The sequence below is a fragment of the Phaenicophaeus curvirostris genome, chromosome 12, assembly GCF_032191515.1.
Source record: "Phaenicophaeus curvirostris isolate KB17595 chromosome 12, BPBGC_Pcur_1.0, whole genome shotgun sequence".
Taxonomy (NCBI): Eukaryota; Metazoa; Chordata; class Aves; order Cuculiformes; family Cuculidae; genus Phaenicophaeus; species Phaenicophaeus curvirostris.
The window spans coordinates 2,720,607-2,748,430 of NC_091403.1; the positions used below are offsets into that span (position 1 = coordinate 2,720,607).

General features: G+C 36.3%; 1 protein-coding gene across 3 annotated transcripts in view; it reads right to left on the minus strand.

Annotated features, from left to right (window-relative positions):
- VPS13C (vacuolar protein sorting 13 homolog C) overlaps positions 1–27,824 on the minus strand; it is a 72,067-nt gene that overhangs the window by 27,022 nt on the left and 17,221 nt on the right. For 2 of the 3 annotated variants that reach the window (XM_069867054.1, XM_069867053.1), the window contains 40 exons: positions 27,605–27,699; positions 27,013–27,155; positions 26,270–26,462; positions 26,009–26,123; positions 25,550–25,686; positions 24,743–24,869; positions 24,294–24,411; positions 23,815–23,944; positions 23,388–23,466; positions 22,743–22,882; positions 22,054–22,207; positions 21,556–21,632; positions 21,346–21,405; positions 20,418–20,571; positions 19,996–20,112; positions 19,113–19,216; positions 18,643–18,810; positions 17,668–17,972; positions 17,213–17,360; positions 16,284–16,392; positions 15,719–15,852; positions 14,479–14,635; positions 13,744–13,823; positions 12,881–12,940; positions 12,525–12,690; positions 11,411–11,527; positions 10,775–10,878; positions 10,250–10,417; positions 9,506–9,810; positions 9,013–9,157; positions 7,947–8,100; positions 6,947–7,074; positions 5,757–5,926; positions 4,968–5,206; positions 4,304–4,533; positions 3,485–3,577; positions 2,037–2,402; positions 1,555–1,644; positions 992–1,147; positions 146–410 (listed from right to left, as the gene is read on the minus strand). In XM_069867054.1, the coding sequence (XP_069723155.1) occupies positions 146–410; positions 992–1,147; positions 1,555–1,644; positions 2,037–2,402; positions 3,485–3,577; positions 4,304–4,533; positions 4,968–5,206; positions 5,757–5,926; positions 6,947–7,074; positions 7,947–8,100; positions 9,013–9,157; positions 9,506–9,810; positions 10,250–10,417; positions 10,775–10,878; positions 11,411–11,527; positions 12,525–12,690; positions 12,881–12,940; positions 13,744–13,823; positions 14,479–14,635; positions 15,719–15,852; positions 16,284–16,392; positions 17,213–17,360; positions 17,668–17,972; positions 18,643–18,810; positions 19,113–19,216; positions 19,996–20,112; positions 20,418–20,571; positions 21,346–21,405; positions 21,556–21,632; positions 22,054–22,207; positions 22,743–22,882; positions 23,388–23,466; positions 23,815–23,944; positions 24,294–24,411; positions 24,743–24,869; positions 25,550–25,686; positions 26,009–26,123; positions 26,270–26,462; positions 27,013–27,155; positions 27,605–27,699 (6,000 nt within the window). The remainder of the gene's footprint in view (positions 1–145; positions 411–991; positions 1,148–1,554; positions 1,645–2,036; positions 2,403–3,484; positions 3,578–4,303; positions 4,534–4,967; positions 5,207–5,756; positions 5,927–6,946; positions 7,075–7,946; positions 8,101–9,012; positions 9,158–9,505; positions 9,811–10,249; positions 10,418–10,774; positions 10,879–11,410; positions 11,528–12,524; positions 12,691–12,880; positions 12,941–13,743; positions 13,824–14,478; positions 14,636–15,718; positions 15,853–16,283; positions 16,393–17,212; positions 17,361–17,667; positions 17,973–18,642; positions 18,811–19,112; positions 19,217–19,995; positions 20,113–20,417; positions 20,572–21,345; positions 21,406–21,555; positions 21,633–22,053; positions 22,208–22,742; positions 22,883–23,387; positions 23,467–23,814; positions 23,945–24,293; positions 24,412–24,742; positions 24,870–25,549; positions 25,687–26,008; positions 26,124–26,269; positions 26,463–27,012; positions 27,156–27,604; positions 27,700–27,824) is intronic. The other variant, XM_069867055.1, reaches the window with a different exon arrangement.

Genomic DNA, 27,824 nt, shown 5'->3' on the forward strand with positions numbered 1-27,824 from the left:
AAAAACCCCAAAGATAAAGTATTAGTAGTAATTATATCCTGTTCTCCCAGGAGTATTTTCTGGCAGAGCTAAAGCCAGAAAAACTGTAACTGGATAACTACAGAAAGCCAAATGTGTCATTACACAGTCTTCCCCAGTATAATACCTAAATTTATGGAGAAGACAGAACTTTCTTGTCGGTACAACGCAGACAACTTCCCTCGTTGGAGTGCTTCAAACACAGCGTATTCCAGTTCCATGCTCTGACCAATTCCGATTTCGTTGATGTTTTCTTTGTCAACTGAACCAACTATCCGAAAGCTGGAGCTAGGAAGCACTTTGAGAGGAACACCTAGGGCATTTTTCACTATGAAAGGTGCTGTCTCTTTAAAGGAATAGTCATACGTGGATGCAGTTCCTTCTGAAAATGCCTGTAATTAATAACATATATAGTACATCATACACAAATAGCCACAATAACATATATAAAGGCTTTAGTAGTTGCTGAGAACCATTGTCTATTTTAAAAGAAAAATACATATAGCAATACTTACGTATTGTATAGTAGTAAATCAAGGAAGCTAAGGTTATTTCCAGAAAATTTCATTATTATTCTGTGATTTGCAGCCAATGCTGACGCTACAATAAGCATTCTCGCTCCTCATAAGGCATTTTTTACAGTTGTTGAGTTGTAGGGAAAAATAAGATCTAGGACACACAAGTCCCAAATACATTCACCATGTCCATACTTCCTATTCAGCCACAACGTAGGCTTACAAACATTTGTTTGCTTACACTAGACACGTGGTAACTAACTGCCAATACAAGCATACAGTATCAGCAAGTACTAACAAAAAAACGTTGCTCATTTAGAATTAAAAAACAAATAGGCCTGCAGGATAGGCAACGCAATGGCTTGTGACTGGCAGCACAGAAAAGTTTGGTTTAAAACAAAAAAAAAATCAGAACTACAGAACCATATAATTTAGCACCTTCTGCCCGTTAGAAGTACCTTGGCTAGATTACTGAAAACAGCAAGAGAACATTTGGATATTGTTATATTCATTGTATCCTTTGAAGAGATGTTAACTGCAGTTTGTGGATCAGGAAGAACAATGAAATCATCCCCAGGCATCAAACTTCTCTCTTGGACAGGATTGGTCTTCATCTAAAATAAAAACTTCATTAGTCAATCATAAACACATCGATTATTTGCTCCTAAGTTAAATCAGGAGAAAACTTGACCTACACTTGACAACTTTGGCAAAAGAAAATCTACTTTACCTTGTAAACCACCTTTAACAAATGCTGACACTTCATTACAACATTGAAAACCAGCAAGTTATTTTCTTTCTTCTCTCTATATGTGCTTACACACTACATTTTGCTTATGCACCTGGCAATTAACATTATTGAGGAAAACAATAAGATGTCTTAAGACTGATTTTTTTTTTTTTGGCAAATCACATCATTCCCTCAAAACAGCATTCAGAAAGTCAACTTTCTGTCACATAAAAATTTTAAGACAGCTGTCTACTCAAACTATTTCACATAGTTTCAAGTATGTTTACATACTTCCAGCTTTAAACTCCACTGTTTCCTTCCTCCTTCAATTCGTTCAATAAGCGGCTCCCACACTGCATAGGTTTCATTGTAATAATGAACCTAAAGAGAGAATAAAAATTAAATAAGGCATCTGAAAATGAAGGGGTGGACTCCTTCCAATAGCATTTAGTACAAAAAGCATCAATTAGAAAACAATTGATCTTACTTTCACGTTTTGGAGGTCTAGCATTAACTTTTAACAGTCTCAAAACTTAACGCACACAAGTGTAACATTCATACATATTTTTTATAAGCAACAACATATATGAAGAATCAACTACCTGGCTGGCTTTTAGAGCAACCAGCCAGCCTGTAACTCTTCTCTTTTTAACAATTTAGACCTATGATTAATCTGTACACAGAATGTGCATTAAAAAGTTACTTAAACATTATGAAATGTACAGAAGTACAGAAATACAGAAGTCAACTGCAAACAATTTGATTCTACATACCTCTAGTGACATATCAGCCATGACCTCTGTCAGCGAAGACCAGTTTTTCAGAACACCAGAAAACACGGATTCTACTAACAATAAAGGGACTGTGCGATGTCCCAGACCACATTCCAAGGTGATCTGAACAGATTTCACTACAATGTCAAATTCCTCTTGTTTCATAACATGTTCACGGTCCATAAAGGCTTCTGTTGCTTCTGTGGCTACATCAACACCAAGAAACCAAGCATTGCACTCATCTATGGGCTTCACTTGCCACAAATTCTCAGGAACTTCAATTGCTCCTCTAGAAGCCTCCTCCGTTGCTTTGGGTTTTATGGCAGCCATAATGGTCATCACAGTATTCAGAATTATTGGTGAGATCTTTAACAAAATTAAAACATGCCTTTAAAGCTCAAAACATTTTAAAACTGATCAACATATAAACAAAACAATAAATCTGGTTTAGTGATTTATAGGATGGTTGGACTCAATGATCCAGTGGGCCTTTTCCAACCTAGTGATGCTGTGAAATGGAAATGGCTCTTGGGTTTTTCGTACAGATACACAGCATTAAAGGCCATTATAAGAGACGTAACTTAAATTTCAAGATAAAGAAACCAAATCCATTCATGGACCTCCTCTTTTTTTCCTCTCAAAAAGTCTCCCAACTCCTCCCTCACAATCTCAAAACCAAAACTCTCCGACTGGAGTTTCACTTTCACTGATAGGTGGTAGTCCCATAACAGCAGCCAACATCAACATTTTTCCTATTAAATTGCAAAATCTGGGTTTATTCTTAAGACTGCTGAGGTGCTCAAAAAGGCATGTTTGTAGCATTACATACACCATCATTTCAACTAGCTATACAGTACATCTGTCAAAAGCTTTATGCTTTAGGAACAACAATGTACTATAAACTTGCAGTTTAAGACCACCACTGACCACCTTTTCAGACCACAAATGTAAATTTGTGAACATTTATAGCAGAATTAACAAATTATGTTCTGGAAGACCTTTAGCATAGACACAATTACTTATTACTCTATTAAGAACAAGACATTTCACACCGTAGACCATTCTGGAAATCACATTAAAAGTGTTAAATTTACATGTACTTGTGTGTGTGCTCCTGCTTATAAGTCTCTCTGAGAAGAATAACAGTGATGGTGGCAGCAGAGCAAGGGTTGTTTCATAAATTTGAGAAACTGGTAGAAGGAATCCTAGTTCCTGAAATTTTTAAATTACTCTTTTCTTTTTTGCCAAGAGATTGCCAAAACACGGAACACGTGAAGGTTTTTTTCCCCAACATGGAGCAGCAATAAAAAGGATAAATGCCTATTTATGGAATTAAACTAACGGGGAAAACCGAATTTTTAAACAGCAATACAGAAAGCTAAAAAAAGCGTCAAGCTATAGCCTGAGGAACACACCTGTTCCTCCAAAGACAGTCTTAGTAACCTTACCTTTATAATAAGTTCTTCTACTGTTACTACCACACTTTGCATCCCTGAGGCACGCACCATATTCTCCATAACCAAAGAACACGGCTGTAACACCTGAGTGAAAACCAGAATTTTATTATTAATCCATTTGGATCCAACCTTTTCAAGTGGTCTTCTATTTCCTTAATCCCACCGGCCAAAGATATGCTGATCCCATAAATCAACAACACCTTTCAGAGTAAACACATTCTTTCCATAGCATTACTATGCTTCACTCTAGAATCCAAATTTGCACAGTAGCAACTGTAAGGTTAAAAGCTTGTGAAGTAAAAGCTTTTGACATAAGACTTTAATAGAAAAAACAAAAACTCAACACACAGATAGACTGTTAGTAAAAGTTAAAAAAAACCCCAACTCTGAACCCTTAACAAAACAAAATCCATAAGGAAACACCAGAAGTGCCAGATGAACAGCACAGGTGACAACACACTGATCAACATATTCTAGTGGAACAAGTAAACTGATAGTCAGCAAACAAAGCTGCTGAGAGGTATTCTTAGTTATAAAACCCCTCATGCAATTTCTTCACTAAGGAACTTTAAATTGAATTCATAACTGCACTGCACAGGTTTTGGACAGAGCTCTATAGGATGAAGTCTTGCAACTGCTCATCAAAGATTCACCTTTAAGTTGCACACCACAGATCCACAGTCCTCTATCTTCATAACAATCAATGATAAAAAACCTGAATTCTCTGAGTGCTATGGATAAGGCAACTAAAGGACACATCTGCCAACAGTTCCCATTACTTTCTTCACTATGAAAAGCAAGTTTTCTTACTGTAGTAACATTCTTGTCTTGTTTTTCTTTGAGGAATGCACAGGCCAACACTTGGAAGCCCTTCACTTGAGCAGTCATCCTTTGTACCGCCTTTTCAGATGTCAGAGAGAAGTCACATTGAAAGGAAACTTTCAAGGCAGGGGCATCAGCATTGGTCAAATTAGCAACAAATACAATTTCTGGATCCATGACCACAGCTTTTACCATCATATTTGGCTGCATGGATAGTTCTGTGAAAGTAAGATTTCCATTTGCTTTTAAATAATCTTAAACATTTAATTATGACAATAAACACAAACAATCAATGCAGTGTTAAGAAGCTGAGTAAAGCAAGTAGATACGACAGCTGTTGCACAATGTATCTGCTGAATCTTTTTTGACCCATGGCTTTGGGTTGTCAGGTTCTGGCACCAGATTCCAGTCTTTTGCTTCATTTATTTTTGTTGCTAAGGTGATTCACCTTTATCAGGACAATTCACAATCATCATTCTTCCATGGGCCTTGCCAGCAGATGAAAAAAATCTATTGTATCAGTGGTCAATTCAGACATTGCAAAGAATAAACTCAATTTAGCAAGACAGCATGTTGAAAGCTTCTAGATTATTTATTTTCATTATGATATCTGCGAAGGAGGAGAGTGGGGGTAGAAATCAGTTTTACAGACCTGTTTCTGATTTGCATTTCCCAGATGCAGTATGCTTTAGCTGGTACTGAGGTGATTTTGCAGTTGAGGATGCCGGCACTGAGTTAATGAAAAAGTCTGCTACTGTCAACAAAAACTCCATACTGGCACATACATACAGCTTGTCAAGGACAGCAATGACTTGAGTCCCACTTTTATCCCGCTTGTAGCTTATATCTATCATAGAGCTGTCATTTTTGTCATCCTTCTTGTCTATCATTCTGGAAAACAAGTTCAATATTTCAAACATCATAACCACAGAACTAGAAAAATGAGGATGCGTTAAGTAGTGCCATTTTTTTCCACCCACGTCACTTAGAAATAAGAATTACAACATAAGGAATCACTGTATAACTCCAGAAATAACAGGCTAAAGGCTTCTCTAATAGAAGAAAAATTACCATTTAAGATTTGTGTGCTAGCATTTTGGAACTATAAATGCGGCATGTAACAATCAGGCTAAAGCTTTGGTGCACAGAACTCTCGCTCAGGCTGGTTGCTCTCTACTCAGATGTTCTACACAGTGTATTGTAATACTCAAGCCTCCTAGGTAATTTCTTTGTTTTGGATAATCTGGGAAATCAACATATAAAAGAAGAAACTTGCTTGGCACTATTAAAATTACTCCATTCATTGCTTTAGTGCACAGTACGGGAGGCAACAACTGACAACACTATAAAGTTTTATCAGTTTCATGTGAAGCAAAGCATCAGGCAAGGAACTAGTCTTCCTCAAGTTGTGTGGAGTTTAATTTCTGATGCAATCACTCACCTTGCAGTCACATTCTGAATTCCTTCTCTGAGATCATCCAGCGTACATGCCTTGAGTTTAACATTAATATCCATTGAGCCATCTGAAAACATCTTCCCCGATGATGCCATGAGATGCAGTCGGAGCTCACCAAGGCGGAATTTGTCACTATGCAGTGAAACTGGAGACTTCTATATAATGAGAAATAGTAGGATTAGTTATCACAGAACTAAGTAACAAGCATGCTTCCCATGCTGCTAGCCACATGCATTTTCATCCATGAACTGATGGATCTGATTAGCCTGTTGCCATCAGCCCTCCAATCCTACAAATTAGTCCAAGAAACTAACTGAGAAAAACAGAAGAAACAAGTTGGGTTATAATAAAGTTGTTTTTTCTCTGCATTTTTAGCAGTTGCTCAGAATTAGTGACCAAAGGACTGAACTCTGAATCTCCTACCAGAGGAACCCTTGACTCCCATCACACTAACTCATTTACAACCAGTATCTCAGCAATAAGCAGAGAGGATATGAAAAAGAAATTAAAATAAAATCCCCTGTAAAGCCCATTACACAAAAATTTACACACCCCTCATCCAAAAAGCACCACGAATTCCTGCATTATAGTTATTTTAAATGCAAAGCTAATACACGTTTGCTATATACCATGACTTACAATGAAGCAAGCACCTTTGTATCTGGACAAAGCATATTAAGTCACAAAAATAAAGCAACATTGCCCATTTTTTTCTACTGTTTTCAGCACAGGAAGGTCGGTCATTATTGCTCACACTTAGGGACACACAAGAGGGAAGCATGAGTCATGTACACCTTGGATCTGCTTACTAACTATATAAGCACCATCCGCAAAACCAGTATCATCTAGGCTAGCAATTCCTGCTTTTCAAATTGTCATTTTTGTTTTGGATAACTGGAATTAAGGTTTGAATGACCAAATCAAAATGGTGGGTGGTTTTGGATGCTTAGTTTATTATTTTTCTAAGTGTGATTTTTCAGAAATGAACTGAAATCCTTCAAATTAAGGACACTCTCTACCCCTGAGGCCTCCAGGTTCCTGGATAAATTCCCTAAGGTCCATAAGACAAGCTAACACAAATGACCAAGCTCTTCGTTTTACTGCCCTGAGTTCTGTCCATATGAGAAGCCTAAGTTTCTCACACCACCTGTAGGGGTAAAGGATTTGTTACAAACCTGATTCGTATCTCTACTGTAGAGAGTTACTGAAAGTGACTCAAAATTAAAGTCAAACTTAAACGTTGTGTAACATTCCACGGAAGACTGAGCCACAGAAACATTTTCTTGTCCGAAAGCAAGGGGATCTGTCAGGGAAACAAAAATTTTAACACTTTTTTTTTAGAATGCTGAGCTTGGGGTTGGTTTTCTGGGGTTAGTTTTCTGGGTTTGGGATTGTTTTTCTATTACTGCTTTTCTTTTGTTTTTTAAATCAAGATCAGAAAGCCCCAAATATAGGAAAAACCTCTAAATCCAGAAGGCTACTCAAAACAATTCACACTTATTCATTCAATATCCCTTTGATCAATTTGATGTTAGAATTACCTAGCACAGAGTGGTTTAAGAACCTTACAAACAGCTGTCACTAACGTACTGCAATTCATTCTTTTTAAAGGAGAACTACAGAACGTACTAAGACTGTTCAAGGAGCGTGCGCCACTCTTCCTTCCACTTTGTTCTCATAGCACAGCAATGCAATAACTAGTTGAACAGTAGTTTTTTGACACTGAGAAAGTTAAGTTTTGGACAAAAACCAGATTTTTGGCAAATTGTTAAGAATATTTCATCCACAGACATTTGGTGTTTCCATTAATACACTTCTAGAGTACAAGTAAAATCCTTGACTGTTAGGATTGTGCATTAGCATTCTGACGTAGCTGGTTTGGGTTTTTTCCCCCAACCACCTGCAACTTTGAAGTTGCATTGATATCGACTGAACAATATCAGCCCATAAGAGACTATCACAGGAAACACGCTACAAAAACTTTTGACCATCAACAGCTCACAGCCCATGTGTGTGCATACAATTTTCTTTATAACTTTTCATGTACACAATACGTACGTAACAATTAGGAATAAGAATTTATTTACACACATTGAAGTGCTTCAGACAATTGTTATGTTTGAACTGGCTAACAGCCCTCTGCCTAAACATATTCAGTTTTTGAATTGAACATACCCTCATAGATACCTGATTCATTTGGAACCCTCTCTTTAAGTATCTGTATATCTTGAATGTTCTCTCGCACCGTATTTGGCTGTGAAGAAGCCCCTCCAAGGTTCTCAAGTAAAATTTTCATGATAACAGTTAGATCCTCTTCACTGAGTGCAATCTGTAAAGTGATAAATCCATAACTTCATTTTGGCAATCTAGAGATCCCCATCTTTGCCAGGAGCAGGCACATGCTGGGAAGAAACAAGCCACCTAGTCAAAAAGATCCTGGCCAAAACACTGTAGTTTGTCCATTTTTCCCAAAACATCGTTTGTTACTTGTTATGAACAGGAGTTACAACAACAACTAACACTCTGCATAATAAACACTTTCTAGTCTTGCCAAGGCTCTTCAACTGCTAAACATATGAGTAATGGATGAGTAATGGATCACAAACACTTGTTAACATTTCAGTAATGCAGAAAAAAATCAAGATAACACTAAAGCCAAGATTTACATTGTAAATATTAAAGCAACTGTCTTTCAGTAAGCCTTTAAGGAGTTAATTAAATTGAATCCAGTTACAATAGAACATGGTCATGAAAAAAAACAGCAGTAATAAGTAAGAAAACGCAGTCATTTCATCCATAATACATACTGCCAAAGATATCAGCCATAACTTTGAACTGTTGTATATCAGAGATCTATATCTACCCTTTTCATTTCTAATAAGTCTACGAAACATCAAACCTGAATGGTATAGATCAAACCATTTAAAATCTTAAATCTATACCTTAAATGCTAACTCAGAGTCAGTAAAGTCTTTGAGATTAAGTCAAAGGGCACCTCCAACAGATCCCCAGAAAGATAAAAATAGATATTATTCCATTTGCATGCAGCTACACCAAAACTATTCATTATGTAATATCAAAACACCAACAGATCTGTGAACTGAACAGTAAAGCTGGAAGTCTTACAACATTCTGTAAAAAACACAAATTGCAACAGGTTTACAGGTTCCTTAAACAGGTTAAGTACTATTCTAGGAATACATGTAACTTTTAATCTAGCTCTGATTTGCCATGGTATTACCTGCATTGGTTTTAGGTCTCCTTTGATACCAATTGTTGGTGTTTTATGATACCAAGTTGCTGCTAAATTTCTCTGGACCAGTAAAGTCAAACTCACAGGACACAGAATTTCAGAATCTGGCTGAGAATCTGTGGATGTAATGCACCTACAAAAGACAGTGGGAGCAGCAGTGGAAAAACATTTAGCAGTTGCAGAATCTCACATAATATCACACTGTTGGTGGCAGAATCATGGGCGTAGTGTACTTATTTTTAATAATAACCTGTGTTTACATGCGCTTATGACCAGGTATGCACGTAAGATGACTTGAGTTACTGTCCCATCACTCCTTCCTTTCCAAGAAGCTTTAGAGATTTTGAACACGTGTTCCTATCTAAAAGCACTCCCACACTTACCTCAGGGCAGCGGTTTGCTTGGTTTTAGTATGTTTTAACCACCTATCTTATTCAAAGAGTAGAACGCTTTTCAACTGAGAACAAATTTCCATGCGTACCTTGATAATTTCAAATGAGTTAGCTGCACATCCATGTTGTCAAGAACTGGAGGAAGAGGAGAATCATCTGAAGATACCAACTTGAATTCATTCTGGACTCTGATTAAGCCAAGATCAGCTACCAAAGCATTACATGAAGTTGAAGATTCAGGAACAACTATAACCGGAGCTTTCAAGTTGACATCCATTAAGAGGCGGAAGCTCTTTTTAGCAAAGTCTTTCATGCTGGAAGCAGCCATTTCCGCTGCCTGGACAGTGACCGCAGTCAGGGCTTCTTGTGCCGTTTGGAAATTGTTTAGGAAGTTCTGTTGACAAGTAGTAAAAAAAACCAAACAAAACTTCCATGAGAACAAATAAGCCTCACACAAAAGGCAAGCCCCTGACAAAATGTAAACTTAAGAAAAATACTACAGCTGTGGCAGAAATGTGAAACTCTGAATTCAACCACGCAAATTTCCAAAGAGAACAAGGCTAAAATCATGCACAAGCTAAGACACTATTTACCTATTTAGTTTTTAAGATATTATTAATGCAACCAACTCAATTCATTACTTGTTTTGTCACATTTCTACTTGTTTGTCATTCTTCTATAAAGCACAGTAACTTAAATGATGTTTCTTCAGCAAAATACTTCTATATGCTTGTACACCAACTCACCCCAAGGTACAAGTCAAAGAGCCAATTACATTTTATTTGATTTAAAGAAATTTGATGTCAAAAACAGAAGTGAAACTGATGTCTTACCAAGAGAGACATGAAGAATTCATGTAGGTAAATTATTTGGATGCAGCCCACTTTCAGAGACATTTTACCATCCACCCTTGACATATCAGCATAGGCTTCCCCTGCTGTAGCATCTGGATAAAGTGACATGTGAAATCTAAACACTTCATCTCCCATTATGGAGACAGCCTGGAAGATCAAGTCCATATAGTTAACACTCCCGGGCAGTAATCTGCACGTCTGCTAGGCACAAAAGCAAAATGCATCAGCTATTTCATGGTATGTCTCTTCTGACTAGGTTATCTATAGTCCATTTTATATTTAACCCATGCTACTCAGAATTCAACACATCAATGAAAACATCATTAAAAGGAATTAAATATTGGATGGAAGCTTGTTTGGCTTCCCCAAGATAATTTTGCTTAATATTCAGCACATTACAACATCCTGAGTATTATACAACACAGCAAATCAACTACAGCGCTATCATTAAATAACTTAAAGAACTAGGTCGTCTGTTTGTTTACAATCTGCAGTACACATTACCTTTTTATGGATTGTTTTTGGATCAGCATTTGTAATTACAATGTCCTCAAGTCTGGAGAACACTTGAACCTTTTTCGTTTTCACAGCTACAGATGCATCCATTCCTGATTTGAGACAAAAGGAAGAGAACAGCAGTTTGTTGAAGTGCATTTATTAGGTAGACACTTTTTTAGGAAGAAGCAATTATTTAATACTGAATACAAAGAAGAGCGTAGTGTCCAGCATTCTGCTATGTAATGAACAATGTGAAGTCCAAGACTGAAGTCAGAACAAATTTGCCAGTGGGAATTGATTCTAAGACTAGAGTAAAAATTCTCAATGCTATCTAGCATCTAGTTATTAAAAAATGGAAGCTTGTGTTACAAACAACATAGTGTCTTAATTTCTTTTAATTTTACACCATTTAGAAATTAACTGCTTTCTTTTGCAGAGTCAAACGTTTTCATCCCTCACAGGCATTTTGGGTATTAAAATCCTTAACTACAATCATAGCCTGTATAAACATAAATATTCAAACACATGTTACAGAGACATCTGCAGTGCACATAATGGCCTTTCAGAAGCTAATTAATTAAGGGGAACAACATATTTCTTGCTACAACCAACTAATTTAATATTTAATTAAAAACCTCTTACCTTGTATCCTTATGTCTGCAATGCTATGGGTCTGATCACACACTGCAATATTGAAGGCATTTAGCTTTGCAGTGAGTTTTAATTCACAGACGTCATCACAGGCTGCACTGCTAGACACTGGATAGGAGACACAGAAGACATTCAAAAACTTCACTATAAGCAAATTTCCCTAAAAAAACCCAGTTTGATTCTTTGATTTGCACCTATATGAACTATCCATAAATCAGTTATTCACTAAAATTATTAGTCAAGACACAAAGTAAGTCTGTTACTAACACAGTTTTCTTCTGGCAATACAGTCACCGACTAACACACGTAAACAGCAACCAAGATCTCCTCATTAATAACTAGTTTTCATGCCATAGTGTGCTGAACATAGAGTGCATTTTTCATCACTTGAAACACTATCTCCTCATATGAGAAGTATTCCCTTTCGTACAGAGAAGCAAGGCCAATTTAGGCATGTTAGGTGAAGAGAGTTTCTTCACTGAAAATTAATATGCCTGCAGAACACAAAACTTAAGTCAGTCACTGTAAACTCAATCCCAATAGATTAAGGATTAGAAAACCTCAAATCCCCCAACAACACGACTAACACAAGAATCAATGACATAGGATCTGACGAAATATTCTCAAGGAGTTCCTGTAAGAAAACTCTTATTGTTTCAAGGTTACAGATACCAATTATTAAAATAAGCACAACACCCTTCAGTTCAGAACTTTGCTTCCCAGGGCTGAAGAACAGATTTTTTCAGCAACATAAGCACTCTCTAGAGCCTTCAGACTGAAAAGCAATAAAGTTCTGACACCGATGCTTTCAAAAGGCTTTGGTACTCTTCAGTGCAACAAAATCTACTCAACTTTTTAATAAAGGTCAGACTACTACCTAGGAAAAAAGTCATATTAATTATGAATTTGAAAATTAAGCAAACCCAAAAATATCTGGCTTTTTTTTTTTAAATACGATTATTTTCTCTGCGTGTACAGCTCTGCATGCCTTGTTTTTCCACCAAATAAGCTGTTATGCTGTCACTTGATATGGCATCCTTCATCCTTTGAAACCAAAGGCTAGATGCTGCCAAGCCGAAGTATGGCCTTTCTAATATCGCATTACCTGGTCTAAGACTACTTCCTTTTTCTTGTTCTTTTATTTGAGGCTTGTGGTCTGATGCTTTATCAGTACTTGGAAAACCATCTGAAGGAATACTGAATGTGAGAAAACTCATGATGGAAAGCAAAGCCTCTGTGTGAAGTACTATATCCAAACATGAAAAGATGACCTAAAATGAGAGCAAGGAGACAAAGTAAATTGTTATTTAGTAGCAGTCTATTGTGTAACAACTCTGAGTTACAATCATAGAATTGGGGCTTTTTTTCTCTTTATTGAGAAGGGAAAAAAGTGGGGAACTAACAAGTTTACACAGCTGTTACTATTTGAGAAGCTTAAAATCTAAATACATCAGTACTTACATTGATGTTTTGCTTAGTGCTTCTGTAAGTAGTAACAAAATCTGGTCCATCAGCATCAGCCTAAAGGAAAAAAAGATTCCAAGCACACACTCAGTCTCAATTGAATTAATTGAATTCATTAACTAAATTAACAGAATTAATTGAATTTAAACACACACACAGAGATTATACCCACTGCAAAAGAAAATAAAGGAAAGCCATGAAGCCTTAAGAAACAAGTTCTCTAAATAAGGCACACAATCAAGGGTACTCAAAATGGTCTGGCTTAATGATATTTTAAGCCACATATTTTGTGAAAGTTCAACTGGTCGGTTATAAAGTTTTGTCTTATCTATGAGCTATTTAAACTCGATCCATTTATACTCAGTACTTGCCAAAACAAATTAAGTTGGTTTTCTCTATAAAAATTACATCATTATCTGTAAGAGCATGAGTAGCTCACTGATTCTACAACCTATCAGATTTCCAAATATCATGCAGTTTTTAAAGGCCGTTTTTTTTTTATAAAAGCTCAAGAACTCTAGCTAACACATCACTGCCAAATGCCAGCTTTACCACCTGCAGAGAGCCACTTATCACTTACACAGACAAAGACTAACTCATCTACTAAGTTTCACAAAGGTACTAATCTGTATTTTTCACAGAAAAGAACATACACAGACATTTGGCCTCACCCGTGATTTCAGTAATTGTGTTGACTTATGAAGTAGGCATGGAAGCAGTGGAGAGTGAAATAAAATGGTAAGTTGAAAAAACTATAAGTTGCAAATACAAATTCTACAGGTTTAAAAAGAAGCAAATTAAAGAATGTAACACAGGCTTATTTTATTATCCATATAATCGTAGTTAAAAAGTACCAAAACCTTAATGTATTCAATTTTCAGAAGACGTTCATCTGTCTCACTTGAAGAATTAATAACGTAAAGAGGATCTCCTTTTGAGTCTGCAAATAAAGAAATGAAACTGTAAGGAAAACTGTAAGGGAATACAACTCTCAAACTTTACTCCACCTAGAGAACGTCTCCCACACTACTGAATGCAGGATTCACTTTTCTACCTAACTAAAGGAGGCAAAAATAACTTATCTTCATCCTGACAGAAGAATCAAAACTGTAAATTTATTCGCATTCCAATCCTTATATTTGTATATTTAAAGCCATACTTTTCTATTTTGAATACACAGCTGTTTCAGTCATTACTTCAAAAGCACTTTGAGTTGTTAACCTGACCAATCAAGGAAGTACACTGGATTTCTGGTGCTGCCAGAACCTTTTATAAAACACAAATTCAGGAGCTCATCAAAACACTCTGAACAGATAGAATAATTCTCAAGAATGACCATTCCTACTTGAAGTAGACAACTAGTGCAAATAAGTCATGCTAACTCCAACAACAGGAGTAAAACTTGCTGTCAGGTAGAACAGATTAATTGAACCTAAATTACATGGGACAGCATCATTCAGGGAATTCCGCATGTAATCTCCTGCTCTTCCCCTGCCCCCATCACTAATTATTACTACTGACCATGCCATCCTCTTGCTACAAAAGTTCATTGCACACACTGTACAGACGGTATACCAGTTTCCTAGAACACTTACCATTTATTTCAACGCATCTCATAGTAATTTTTTTCAGATATGCTGCTGCAGTTAATTCATGACTTCTAATTTTGGTTTCAGTTCCAAGCTGTAGCACAGTTAAAATATGTAATGGATGTCTCTCCTTCTCAATCTGCTTCATCAAGGTTATTACAACCTGGAACGTGGAAAAGGAAATAAGTACACTATTTCAGTAAAGCTGTCAAGATACTGTGTCGTGCAGTTGTAACTGGGCGCTATCTCCTCAGTTAAGTTTCAGAAGTAGTACTAATCTAGACTTTTTGTCTTCTTACAAAGAGGACATACAACATCAGTTTGCTAAACATTTCCCCCAACCCTCTGTTACTCTTGGCCAAGCAAGTGATTAGAATGTTGAGAAAAAAAAATTGTTTTACTAAATGTAGCTGAAAAACGAAGTATAAGAATTGGTTACAGTTATTCACACACAACGTTAATGTCAATGGAGTTATTTCATGAGGTGAGGCAATTACCTTCCATTCTGGTGAATAAAAATGGTGCCTCAACCTAACAAAGTACCATGCGAGGAATTAAAAAAATTCAAGTTTGTCAATACTATGTCTGCAATATGATGTGGCATACTCAAATCAGCATTTTATCATTAATAATCCAACATAAACAGCCCACAGACAAAGCAGACATCTCAGCAAAGATTTCCATATGATGTGTGTGTGTAAAACCACATTAAACAAGACAGAATTGTCTGACCATTGACAAAATGAAAGGCCATGCTAACCTCTTCACATTCAGCTATCCCATGCATCTTCAGAAATAAAACATGCTTGGATGATTTCTTATCCATTGGTATTTTTGTTAACTGATTCAGCATTTTCCCAATACTTCCCTTACAACCTAACCTTCAGACTTAGTATCTCTAAAGCAAAAACACCAGTTCCAGCTTAACTCTTTCACCTGGTTCGTTGCTAATAGAATCAGATGCAGCATTATGAAGGATTAAGGCTAGGTGAGTGCAGAACTGCTAGAAGTAGTCTGATTTTCCTTGTTAAGATGTATTGTATATATGAAATATTCTATCAACACTTATTTCATGTAATATAAACAAAAGAAAACAGTTGAAGGATCTGGGTTCAGGGTTTTTGGTTTCTGTTTGTCAGCACATACTGCCTTCATTAAACAGTTAAAATGGGCTTTCTAGCCCACTACTTCTAAGAAACAGACCTGGATACCAGAAGTACAGTAATTTTTACGGATTGATACATACCTCTTTGATTTCAAAATTAAGTAGCATATTGATTAAATCTCCATTTAATGGTTTTTTTGTTTTTTCCGACAGCATCCCTTCTGAAACACTTTTATACTGTGTTAAAACGGATTTCTCCATTTCTTTCGTTTTACCTGAAGCATTCAATAATCTGTTAATTTCTGAAATTGTCACCTTTCGTTCAGCTCAAGAAACATATTCAATTCTTTTTCATTTAGACGGCTAATGTTGACCCAAGATTAGCTAGCAACATTTCCACAAGCGGACACTTTCACTTCAGAGCAAGCAAAGAAATAGAAATTTGTTCTGGCAAGAAGACAACCCTGGCATCTCAATACCTTGCTAGTTCCATGATCATTTAGCTAATACGATTACCAAGCTTTGTATTGAAAGGTTTACACTTTTTAAAAATGTTAAAGTATGAGCGCTGCCCTTGCAAATTTAAGAAAAGTTCATCAATCACACCTCATGCTTTAAGATCTAAGTTTCCCTTCCAGATAATAATTCTTTTAATTATTCCCGAAAGCTAACACACTCAATATTCATGACAAATTCCATCTCTGACCTTCCTTTTCCAGTACTGATTTTGCTGGAGTTGGTCTTTCTTCTGCTTCTCCAAGGTTTTCTGTCAACACTTTGAGAAAGACACTCAAATCCTCTTGACTTAACACAACCTACAAAATAGCAGACACAGTTCTCAGGAAAAACACCTTGTTCTTTAAACTTATCACTAGCTAGCAAAGCAGAAAATTGTTCCCTGGCAAGGAGAGTGCTTATTTACAGCAGCATTTTGTCAGCAGCAGCATCCCTTAAATAACACAATGAAATTCCTTTAACCTGTTATTGTTAAAGGAGTAGGAGATTCAAGAAGTAATGACTTCTAAATCCATATCAGTATAGATATGCTAAATAAAGTCTGTGATACAGGTTTTAAACTCTTTCCTACAAATGACATGCTACTTCGTGATATTTTAATTCCAGTTGCACCCACGATGTACCTGGTATTTTATTTCACAGTACAGAAATTGCCATAGAAAACAACTAACTTGAAATGATCCAAGGGAGATGGGAAGTTATGAAGCTGAAGTTACTTAGGCAAATACTTGCATAAATCTAAACGTCTCTCAAGAAGATGCCATTTGAAAAACAAACCAAAAACACTGAGAAAGATTCACTCAGAGAACTGGTCACTACAACATTTGATTTAAGCTGGTTTTGCCTTATGGGAGGGAATAAACAAGACTCCTTGTAATCACTTTCCGTTTTCCCTTTTCTTTCTCTCAGGAATGTACACAGCAGTTCAGATGTTTTATATCACATTTTCGAACTGCCACATCCTCACAGGTAGGTTAAACCCTGCTGACATCCCTGAAACTCACTCAACAGCTACTAAAAATGTGCAGTTGGTTGCACCTTGGTGTTCAGAAATAACAGTCTAGTCTAACTTTAATTATCATCAGGAGCTTCTCACCATCTTTTTTTCACCAGACTTACGTTCATTGTATCCAGATGCCCTGTGACCTCCAACATCGGTAATTTGTGAAACCAAGCTGCAGAAAGATTTCGTTTCACAGACAGGCTTAAGTTAATAGGGTGAAGTATCTGAATGTCTTGATGTGACAAATCTGACTCCATAGTGGTCCTTAAAACAAAAGGGAAAGAAAAAAAACCAAAACACATGATGGGAGAGTTAGAAATTCAGTCGTATTTTACATTTTCAAAGTAACATCTTAAGATCTCACATGTAATATCTCTTTAGGCTTGAACAGCATCCTGACAACAGTATATTTTACTACTGATTTATTTGCCCTTAAGATAACAGTTTCATATTTTAATACCACAAATTTGACACTGTAACCAACCACAGCTTTTAAGTAAGTAGATTAATATCCTACAAAGTATTAATATTACCAATTAGCTAAAGCATTAATTAGTAAAGCGCACCTTACCTAGACAGTTTCAGCTTTGTCAGCTGCACATCCATTTTGTCAATTACTGGAGGGAGTGAACTGCCTTCTGGAGACACCAAGCTAAACTGATTCTGAACCTTAATCAGTCCAAGATCGATTATTATAGCATTGGGGGAAACTGAGGACTGTGGAATAACTATCACTGGTGCTTTTAAGTGAATGTCCATCGCAAGGCGAAAACTCCTTTGAGCCAGGTCTTTTACACTGGTAGCAGCCTTTTCTGCAGCTTGGACTGTGGCAGCACTCAGTGCTTCCTTAGCTGTTTGGAAGTTGTTCAAGAAGGTCTGGAATAAGGGGTTGAAGAGAAAGGAGAAATGTCTGTATACTGTTTCCTAATCTAAATTACTCTCTCATCAACTACAATCAACACTAACCACCAATTATTCTGCCCATTGTGTTAAATTTTCCCTGAGGAAAGAAAGCGGAGCGCATTGGCATGACCACTAATAGAGGGTCAAAAGCTCACTAATCAGTACACTAATCCACTCATTTTAAACTCATCTCTACTTTTTCTTCTTTCATTAGCTACAAGACCTTTACCTTATTAGCTTTTGGGGACACCTATTATTTTTAGGGTCCCTCTTTTCCCCCAGTGAATACCAACTCCTACTGAAACCAGAACGACAGAAAGCCCATTAGTGCTATACTGGAACAGCCAACACTGAGATATTTGACAAAGGTATTTACAGTGATTAATTTGCAGTCCTCAGAGCATCTAACCTTACAGAAACTTTGGTTTCAAAAGCAGAAGGTGAGAAGTGACTCACTTGTACTGCGTTAGTTTTTGAAATTCAAACCAGTAAAAGCTCCCTTACTGAAGTCTTTTAACAGTACGCACACAAAAATAAGACTATCCTTTCTTTCAGAAACTTGTTACCACTTGTACTCATGAGATAAACAACGAAGGCTAATTAGAGAATGCAGTAGAAGCATACAGAAGGAAAAAAGACTTACCAGAAGAGACATGAGAAATTTGTGAAGGTATACTATTTGAATACAGCCTACTTTCAAAGACACAGTACCATCCACTTTTGACATGTCAGTGTAGGCTTCTCCCTCAGTAGCACATGGATCTAATGTCAGATTGAAACTGAAAACTTCATCTCCTACTATAGACACAGCCTAGAAAGAGAGAAACAGTACCCACCAGACATCAGGAGCTTCTAAAAAGATACTTAACACAAAGAAGAACTAAACATAGTCAGCCTATCAGATGTACAAGTTAATTTTTTTAGCATCTTTTCAGACAGCCATTCTTTTAATATTAAAACTATGCTTTCCCAAGTATCTTACTTGAAAAGAGGTATTAATGACAGATCAAATATTTTAAAGAGAGTGGGATAAAAATATGTATTACATTTCACTTCCATAGACACAAAACTAACCAAGAATCAAGTACAACTTAAAATCTTGTGGTTGAGTACTTTTTTATGAAGGGTCCTTGAATCAACATCTGTGACAACTATGTCTTTAAGTCGGGCAAAGAATACAGTGTGACTTGGCTGGAGGAGAAGAGATGAGTCAAGACCTGTAAAGTATAAAGAGAGAAACAGTAATACAGCATAACTGAAGTAACACTCATTTTCAGGGTAGGAACACATGACATCAGTAGGAGAGGTGAGAAAATTTAGACCTTAGGCATTGCAAAACCCAATTTTTTAATAGCTTGCTAAAATACCTAAGACATTTGATTTTCTCCTCTGATGCCAAACAAATTAAATCAGTTACAGCATCCCTTGCTGAAAGGACTGTAAATAAGAAATCTGCCTGATCCAAGGCATTTTATTCTGATTTGGATACAGGGGAACTAATGAGAAGAACTCCTCAACTACCCTAACCATAGCCAAACCTGGAAGTGAAATTAACCCTCCCTCTCCCTCACAGAATTATTAATAGCTCCTCTGAGGAATAAAGAATGAAGGAAAAAAAACCAAAACAAGAAACAAACAAACCCAAAGAGGTCAAAACCAAAGAAAACAGTGGGGTTTTTTAACCTAAATAATTCAAGCACAGCAGGAAAATATCCAAAGTTTAGTACAACATGAAAAGCACTCAATCAAACTCCTTCAAAACATGAACCTCATTACCTGAAGAACATATCATGCTTTTCTTGCTGGAGGACAAAACATGACAGACTAAGAGACAGACATTGAAAAAAAAACACCACAAGCCATGTCGCTACAGATGACAGATAAAAATAAGTCACATGCTGGAAATTTACACCTTAAATATCTTTTTGTCCAATTATTAGCAGTTGCTTTAAAAGTAAACTACAAGATCAGTTACTACTAACAAAGCATTTAATACCTTGTATCTTGATCTCTGCAATGTTCTTTTTTTCATCACAAATATTTAAACAGAAGGCATCCAGCTTGGCAAAAAACTTGAAGTCAAAGACATCCTTATCCTTGGAAGGTTTAGCCACTAGAAATGAGAGAGGGGTAATTTTCAAAGTACATATATTTCATATTTTAACTTGAACTCCTGAGAAAACATTTGAGCACTATTTTGGTCTAGAGCTTTTTTGGCTTTCAGATGACTTAGCTTTGGGTTCCTATGGGCTCCTTCACCATCACTAGCATGATTAAGTCTGTATCATCTCCTCTCAGGGCAACAAGTCTCCCTCTGAATGCAACTCTACCGCTAAAAAATATCAGCATTTGTTTGTATTTCTGTGTCTGATATTACTCCCACATGGACTTTCAGAACTTAGACAAACACAAACGCACCTTTCTTCAATCTAGGGTCATCTTCTTGCTTTTCATCTTCAATTGGTGTGTCTCTTCTACTTCCACTGCCCAAAGGACTAACAGCAGTTAGAAAACTGAGGGCAGACATAAGGGCCTCTGTATGCAGCAGAAGGTTCAATGATGAGAAAGCTACCTGTTGAAAACACGAGACTTCATGTGACAAAAAAAAGTCAGGCAAAATAATTCCATACAGTTACAAAGGGAGGGAGGTACCTATCACAGAAAACCTACAGCCCTTCGTAGTTTATTTCAAAAATTCTCCATGGCACTTATTTTCCTTAGATTGAACCCTCTGACTCATAAATACACCATTAGCATCACAGTCAAAATTTAAGTAGTTAGGTACTTGCTGTCTAAAAACATTCCCCTATATAGCACTAATTTTTAAGAGATCAAATTCTCATTCTACAGTCTACTGGAAAGGAAAATGTAGCATCATAAGAAGCTCCCGAGTTGTATTTCAGACTGAAGAATTAGAAAATGATCCCTTCCACCCTACCTCCACCAAATAAAAAAAATCACTTACAAAAGGATTTAGAGTTCTTAGTAAACACCGCCAGAGTGCCAATTATGTGACCCTCCCAACACAAACAGATTATTTGACAGGAAAGAGAGACTTCTAGACCCCACAACATCTTCCTATACTGGGAATTTCAAATCCATATCATCTTATACATTATTTTGAATTCACATGAGCCATCTAGACAGGTTTTTGTCACAGTTAATAAACAGACTAACCACTCCTCCTACTTCAAATGAGATAAAAACCTTCAAGTATGTTTTAACTCTTTAAATCTCCCTGCTGCAATACTACAGATGGGGAAAACAGAAAAGCCAGAAACCCCTTTTTGATTCCTCCCCTCTAAGCAAGCAAAACAAAATAAGCAATAAAATCTGCAGGACTCACTTGAATCTTCTGTTCAGTGTTGTCAAAAATTGTCTGAAAGTGTGGCCCGTTTCTGTCAGCCTGAAAATAACGAATTGCATGAAGGTTAGTATTTATTCCAACTTGTCACTGAGCTCTTCAAAAGATACAAAACAATCCACCAGCTCTGAATAGAAGGTTTAAGAATGTAACAAGTGCTTTAAAAAAAAATTCAGAAAGGCTTACGTATACCTTATTATATTCCACCTTCAGAAGGTCTAAGCCAGGTTTATCTGAGGAATTAATTAGATGAATGGGTGCTTTTTTACCTGCAACATACCACATGAAATACACAAGAATTAGGGTAATTTCTGTTCTTTGAGAGAACTAAAGAATTTGTGCCTTCAAGACACAGATTAATGTTCAATACTATTTGTTAAAACACACTGCACCACCAAGTACAAATCATCGGTTTCTCTTTGTTAACTCCAAATGGTAAGTCTGCACCTCTTCTCCATCCAAAGATGGAGCAGTGAGCTATTTATTTATGTAATAACCATTACGGTGGTGGGAGTCCAGTGCTTGTACCAGTAGGACAAGCAGTGCCAGTGAACAGCTGCCTATTAAGTACTGTACCTGGAAAACCACAGCAATATTTGAAGTTCAGTGAGCACAAAGAGGCAGGATAGCCACAGTTTCAGACTAATTGCTATACACACACATGCATTCCTATTTTCCATTACTTCTTACCTCCAATTTCATAGTAATCCAAGCTTATTTTCTTTAAGTAAGACACAGCTGCTAAATTATAGGTTCTGACAGTAGCTTCTGTCCCAAGATGCATTACATCAAATACAAGCACCGTTTCCTCAGTTTGCTTCTGCCTGGTGAGTTCTACCAAAACCTAGACAAGCAAGAAGCACACAGTTTTACCATGTTTTCACATGCAGTATTCAAACCAACAATGAGAAAAAGAAAAAATGCACGCCTTGCCTGCTTTACGGAAATATTCTTTTATTACAGTCAAAGTGCAAAAATTAAAAAAAAAGTGATTGACAGTGACAGATACAAACATCATTGGGATTTGTTCTTTGCAAGTTACTAGCCAGGTATTTATTCTGTTCTTCCAGGTCAAATTTTCCATGCCCCACTCCCAAGTTATTACTAGGTACTATTATTTTCTATCAAAACCACTCTAACATGCGGCTTTTTTGCTGATTTCTAATAGATACACAAAGATGAAGTATGTATATATACTCACAGTATATAAAAAACTTCATACGCATACTGTAACTAACCCATCCACAGAAATATTTACGTATTTTTTGTTTGGTGGCTGTTTTGGCATCCACTAAATCCATAGAACACTGGTAAAAGAACACTAGAATTTTTAAAAGATATTCTTTATGTAGAAGATAATAAGAGAATAAGAGACATACCTCTTTAATTTCAAACTTCAACTGAAGATCTGTCAGTTCCTCTTTACCAGGTTCCTTACTTCCTATTTCTCCTCCTTTAATCAGTGACCTCTCAGCTGATTCAGAACTTTCCTCAAAATCCAAATATTCTTCTTCAGAGTCTACAGAAGAGAATTGACTTCTTCCTTAGTAAACTCTTTCTGGAAACAATTAAGTATCCCTCCCTCTCTTTCCCATCCCAATGGGATTTTCAACTGTATGCAGTTTAAACCTAATCTGACAAAGGAGACTTTTTAGGTTCATACTGCTTTCTTACACATTGGATGAAAAGTGAAGAAAATTAAAGCCATATTAAAGGAAGCACTAGACATTCAAGAACATAGATGAGGAAAACCAGTTATAAAGTAGGCTCCAGGAAACAAGTTTCCCAGGTTCTGCTATAGCACAGTTCTTATCTAGAGGAGTTTCAGAACTAAATGCTCAAATCCACAGTATCGATAGAGTAACAGCAAGTTTATTATTCTAGGGTAAAAACAGTATTTTATTTCAATCTTTTTATGGACTTGAAGTTAGGGATGATCGTACTGATCTCCACTATCTTTATAATGTGTTTTAAGACCAATAGCTGCCTTCTACTTCTACAAAGCTGTATCCATAGCTTCTTACCTGACACTATTTCTGGTAGCAACTGCGGTGTGTCAAGTAAAGCTTTCCTGACAACCCCAATTGTGGGAATAGATGGTACCTAGATGGAGAATAAAAAGGAAAAGAAACCCAAATATTTATTTTAAGGTTTGCATAACTTGGTATGTTCAGCGATATTTTCTACTGATGATGCATGTTTTACCTTGCCTGCCCCACACTACTTAGAGGTCAGCTTTGCCAACACTTACAAAGTAGCCTTGTTTGAATAAGCCCAGCATTTTGTGGTGATAAGTCATAATGAAGACACTTTGCCTAACTCTGACTGGGAAAAGATCCCTTACTTCAAGTAAAAAAAAACCACAGGCATCTGCAGGAATTCACACTTACTATGATCACTTCTGTGATGTCATTTTTTTAATTCTAGCTTTCTTAGTTATAATCAGCTTACCTTCGGGCTTGGAACTGACACAGATGATTTCTGAGGCAGTGGAATGCTATCAATCAGATCAAAAATTGCCTTGATTTTCTGGTCAGAGAGTCTGATGTGCACCAAAGGAAGTCCTCCTGACACTTTAAACCTTTTTTAAAAAAACTCTGATTAAACGCCAAGACAAAAAAGCACATACTAATTCTTGATTTAAATCTTACCACTATCTAGGCTGATATAAAAACATGAAATCACAGTACAGCTAGTAGTTCTGCATTAAAGACAGGTCTTGGATCAGTTGAAATTCAGTATAGTCAGTAACCAGCAAAGGTGAACAGGGAACTACAGGCCAAAAAGTAAAAAGTAATAAGCTACTTCTGTTTCTTAGGTTTACACCTTCAAATTATAAAGCGTAATGAACTTCTGGGGAAAATAAACTGTTTTGTTTTCTTTAAGTACACAATAATTAAAAAGTTGTCCTTTTGACATTAACGTATTACTTTGCCATCCTGGCATCTCTTTCCACCATGGATTTTGCCAACTGTACGTGAATATCCATAGGCTGTAATATGTGCAAAGTTGACGGATGTTGAAAACGAGCCTTTTTCCAGTCTTCACCTGCAAACATTAAATAAATTTAGACCAAAAAAACACTGCTAACTGCAAATTTCAGCAGTTTCCTGCATATGACCGAAAACATAACAGTTCTATGCATTTACATTGCTTGCCGGCAACGAAGTTAAGAGGTGATGCACACAAAAAAAGGCCAGCAGATCTGAATAGAAACTAAAGATTTTTGTTCACAGTTGAATATCAGGCACACATTATACTCTATTTTTCAGTTAACTGCTGGTACTGGTTTGCGTTTTCTCTTTAGAGAACATATTTATCACAGACAGGCGGCCTTCATTAACCTTTTGAGTAAACAGCAACTATGTTGTTTTGTTACCTGCTCTTCCAAAAAGAAGTTGCACATTTTTTATTTTCACATCAAATTTGTCATAAGCTTTGTCCATAATCTCCTCTAAAGATGAAAAGCTGGAAGCTTGAGTACAGTCTTGATTTATGCTGTTCAGCTAAACACATGAAGAAAAGATAAAGTCCAAAACTTAGACACTACACATAACTATTAATTGTAGTTAAGATAAAAAAGATCTATGATTGACATTTGGAATCTTACAGGGAAGAGATATTCATTCACTTCACAATTCACTTATCAAGAACAAGTAGAAGTAACTTTGTTACTTCTATCAATCCAATGAATTCAAGTTACACAAAAGGATTTTTTCTTATTAGTTTACAAGTTTACTGCTGGAGTACAAGAACAAATATTGAATCACTCAGTTAAAATCAAGTTAAATTATTAAAATCTTTCCATTTTTTAGGGACAAGGGAATCAACTTTTTCAAAACTATATTCTGTTATTAATAAGGGTTATCATTAGACACAGAACGAAACAAAAGGTGATGTGTTTTGATAAAGAAAGTAAAGATATTAAATGATAAGCTATTACAACCACCATTACAAAATGCAAATGTTTGCTAGGGAGATTAATTAGTATTTCAGAGACAACTTTTTGGTTCTCAACACTGATCAAACTGCTGATCCAAATGAACTTGCTACGAACTATAGTAAGTTAAAGTATATTCATACAGATCATCACCTCTGCCTTCTGGAAACAAGGTAGTTTCAGATGACAGCTATGTTAAAAGAATATTTTCTTCCTCTGAGCTTTTAAGACAAGTCATTTATATACCTGCAATGTACCGAAGTCCAAAATCAGCAAATCTGATTTTTCATGATAGAAACCAGTCTGTGGAACCACAAGGTAGGAAGGTTTCAGATTTATCTTCAAGTCGAGGACTTTCCGCATTTCAATTATATGAGCTAATCCTTAAATAAAAAGGAAGGGATATTAAAAGTGAAATGCTAGTCACAAGTGAAACAGTTGCACCAGTCTACATATACAGAGATCCTATCTATGTGAAAGATAATGCATCTTGAGTAAAGATTTAATTTTGCAACATTCTACCGATTTCTCACTAAACCTAATCCTCCCCCCTAACAAAATATCCACTAATTTTCCAAGTCAAAAATTAAAGAAAAAACCCCAATCCTACTATTCGGCCAGAAATCAAAACATAAGCTAACCATTTAGAAAATCATACTGAAACATTTTGAGACATTCCAGGATTCACTCCTGTTATTCTTTTACCTGAAGCAGTTCTTTCCTTGATTTCTTCCAGCTTCATTAACGTAGCTGATGTTAATCTTTCAAGATCCATTCCCTTACTTGTCTGAAAGAATTCTACCATTGCATTTATTGTTCTCTTTGAAAAAAAAACAGGACAAGAATTATCAATATACACAGAAGTCACTCAGTAAAAACTCAAACCCAGATATTGACAGAGCAAAGGGAATAATGGCAGAGAAAGGAGAATCAAAAGAAGAGTGAAGAGATTTGCTTACTACTCACTGCGTCATATTTTATTTCCACAGGCTGTGATTCAATAGTAAGACTCTGGTCAGCAGTACTATCCTCTGGGTTAACATCAAATTCTATTTTAAGTAGAGAAGACTTGCTATCCCCTATGGAAGCCACAAGAGATGGCACAATGTTTTCTTGTTTCAGGCCTGTAACATACCAGTTTTCAAGCTTTGCTTCAACCCTAAAGATGAATAGTTAAGTACACTTAATTAGAATATAGAACAGTTCCACATAGGAAAGACAAGCAAGATGAGAAAGACTTTAATAAAGATAAACAGGACTAACATAACGCATAGTTAAAAAACTGTTACATTAATAAATGTAATTCTTATTCAGTGACCACTGCTTAATATTTCTGGTGTTCCCTCTCCTAAAACACAGGAAGGAGTTTGTTTCCTACACGCTGGTTATTCTCCTCCTCACAACACACATACATAGTTTTTCGATTCTGTAGGAAGCAGGCAATACATTCAGTAGATGCTTAGAGTCTGTCAGCCAAACCGTCTCACACAGCTTCGGTAACAGCGTCTAAAATTAATATTCAGCACTTGAACATTCGGATTCAAGAAAGAGCTTATTTTTGTTCATGAAGAGTAACAAATACTATTCCTTTCTTCATTCCATTCTATTTAATTCAACAAATGACACAACAGGGAGGAGGGGCAGGGGAAGGGTGTGGAGTGGAAAGGGGAAGATAGTGTTTCTACAAAAAGAAAATCCAATCCAATTACTTAATGGCTTGTGCTCCTGGGCGCTGTGATATTTTGGTACTTAGATCAATTATCTGTACTTTAAGAGTTTCCGCCACATTCTTGTCTTCCTTAATTATAAGAGAAGTGCTTAACAGCTTCAGTGTCACAACATGGGCAACATACTAGCAAGAAGGACAGAGAAAATAACAATTAGCCTTATGGATAACTTAAGAACTCCTAATTTAGACTAAATTAGTTTTCACAAGTAGCAAAAAATGGATGCACTGAAAAAGCTAACATAGAATCTTTTTTCCTTTACAGTCAGCATCTTGAATTCTCTTCCAAGTTGCAAATATGTATCTATTGTCCAGCTCCTGCTACTTCTAAATCACTCCAGATTAGGGTTATGCACAAGGCAGAACACAACCAAAGAAAATCTTAGCTATTCTTTGTGTTTCCTGAATTTACTTTTTAATATCTTTTTCGTACATTCAAAACAGGCTTGGCTTGCACTGACGCATATTCTATTGCTTATCTTAAGGCTAACATACATCAGAAAAATTTTCTCTTTGTCTCTTTTTTTGTTGGCTCTTTTTTTTTTTTACCACGGTCCCCTTGGGAAGTTGCTTACCTGCTTTGGTAAGGAAAGGTTACGTGAGCTGTCACTATATCCAATAGCAGTAAAGAGCTTAGCTTTCTCTTCTGGTGTCATTAGTTCATCAATGGCTAAAAAACACAAAGCCACAAAACTTGCACTTTAATTATTAATGATAAGCATTTTTCCTCCTATTTTTTTTCTACCACACTTCAGTTCTGTTGACACATTTCTCTGATTCTTCATATTGCACTAA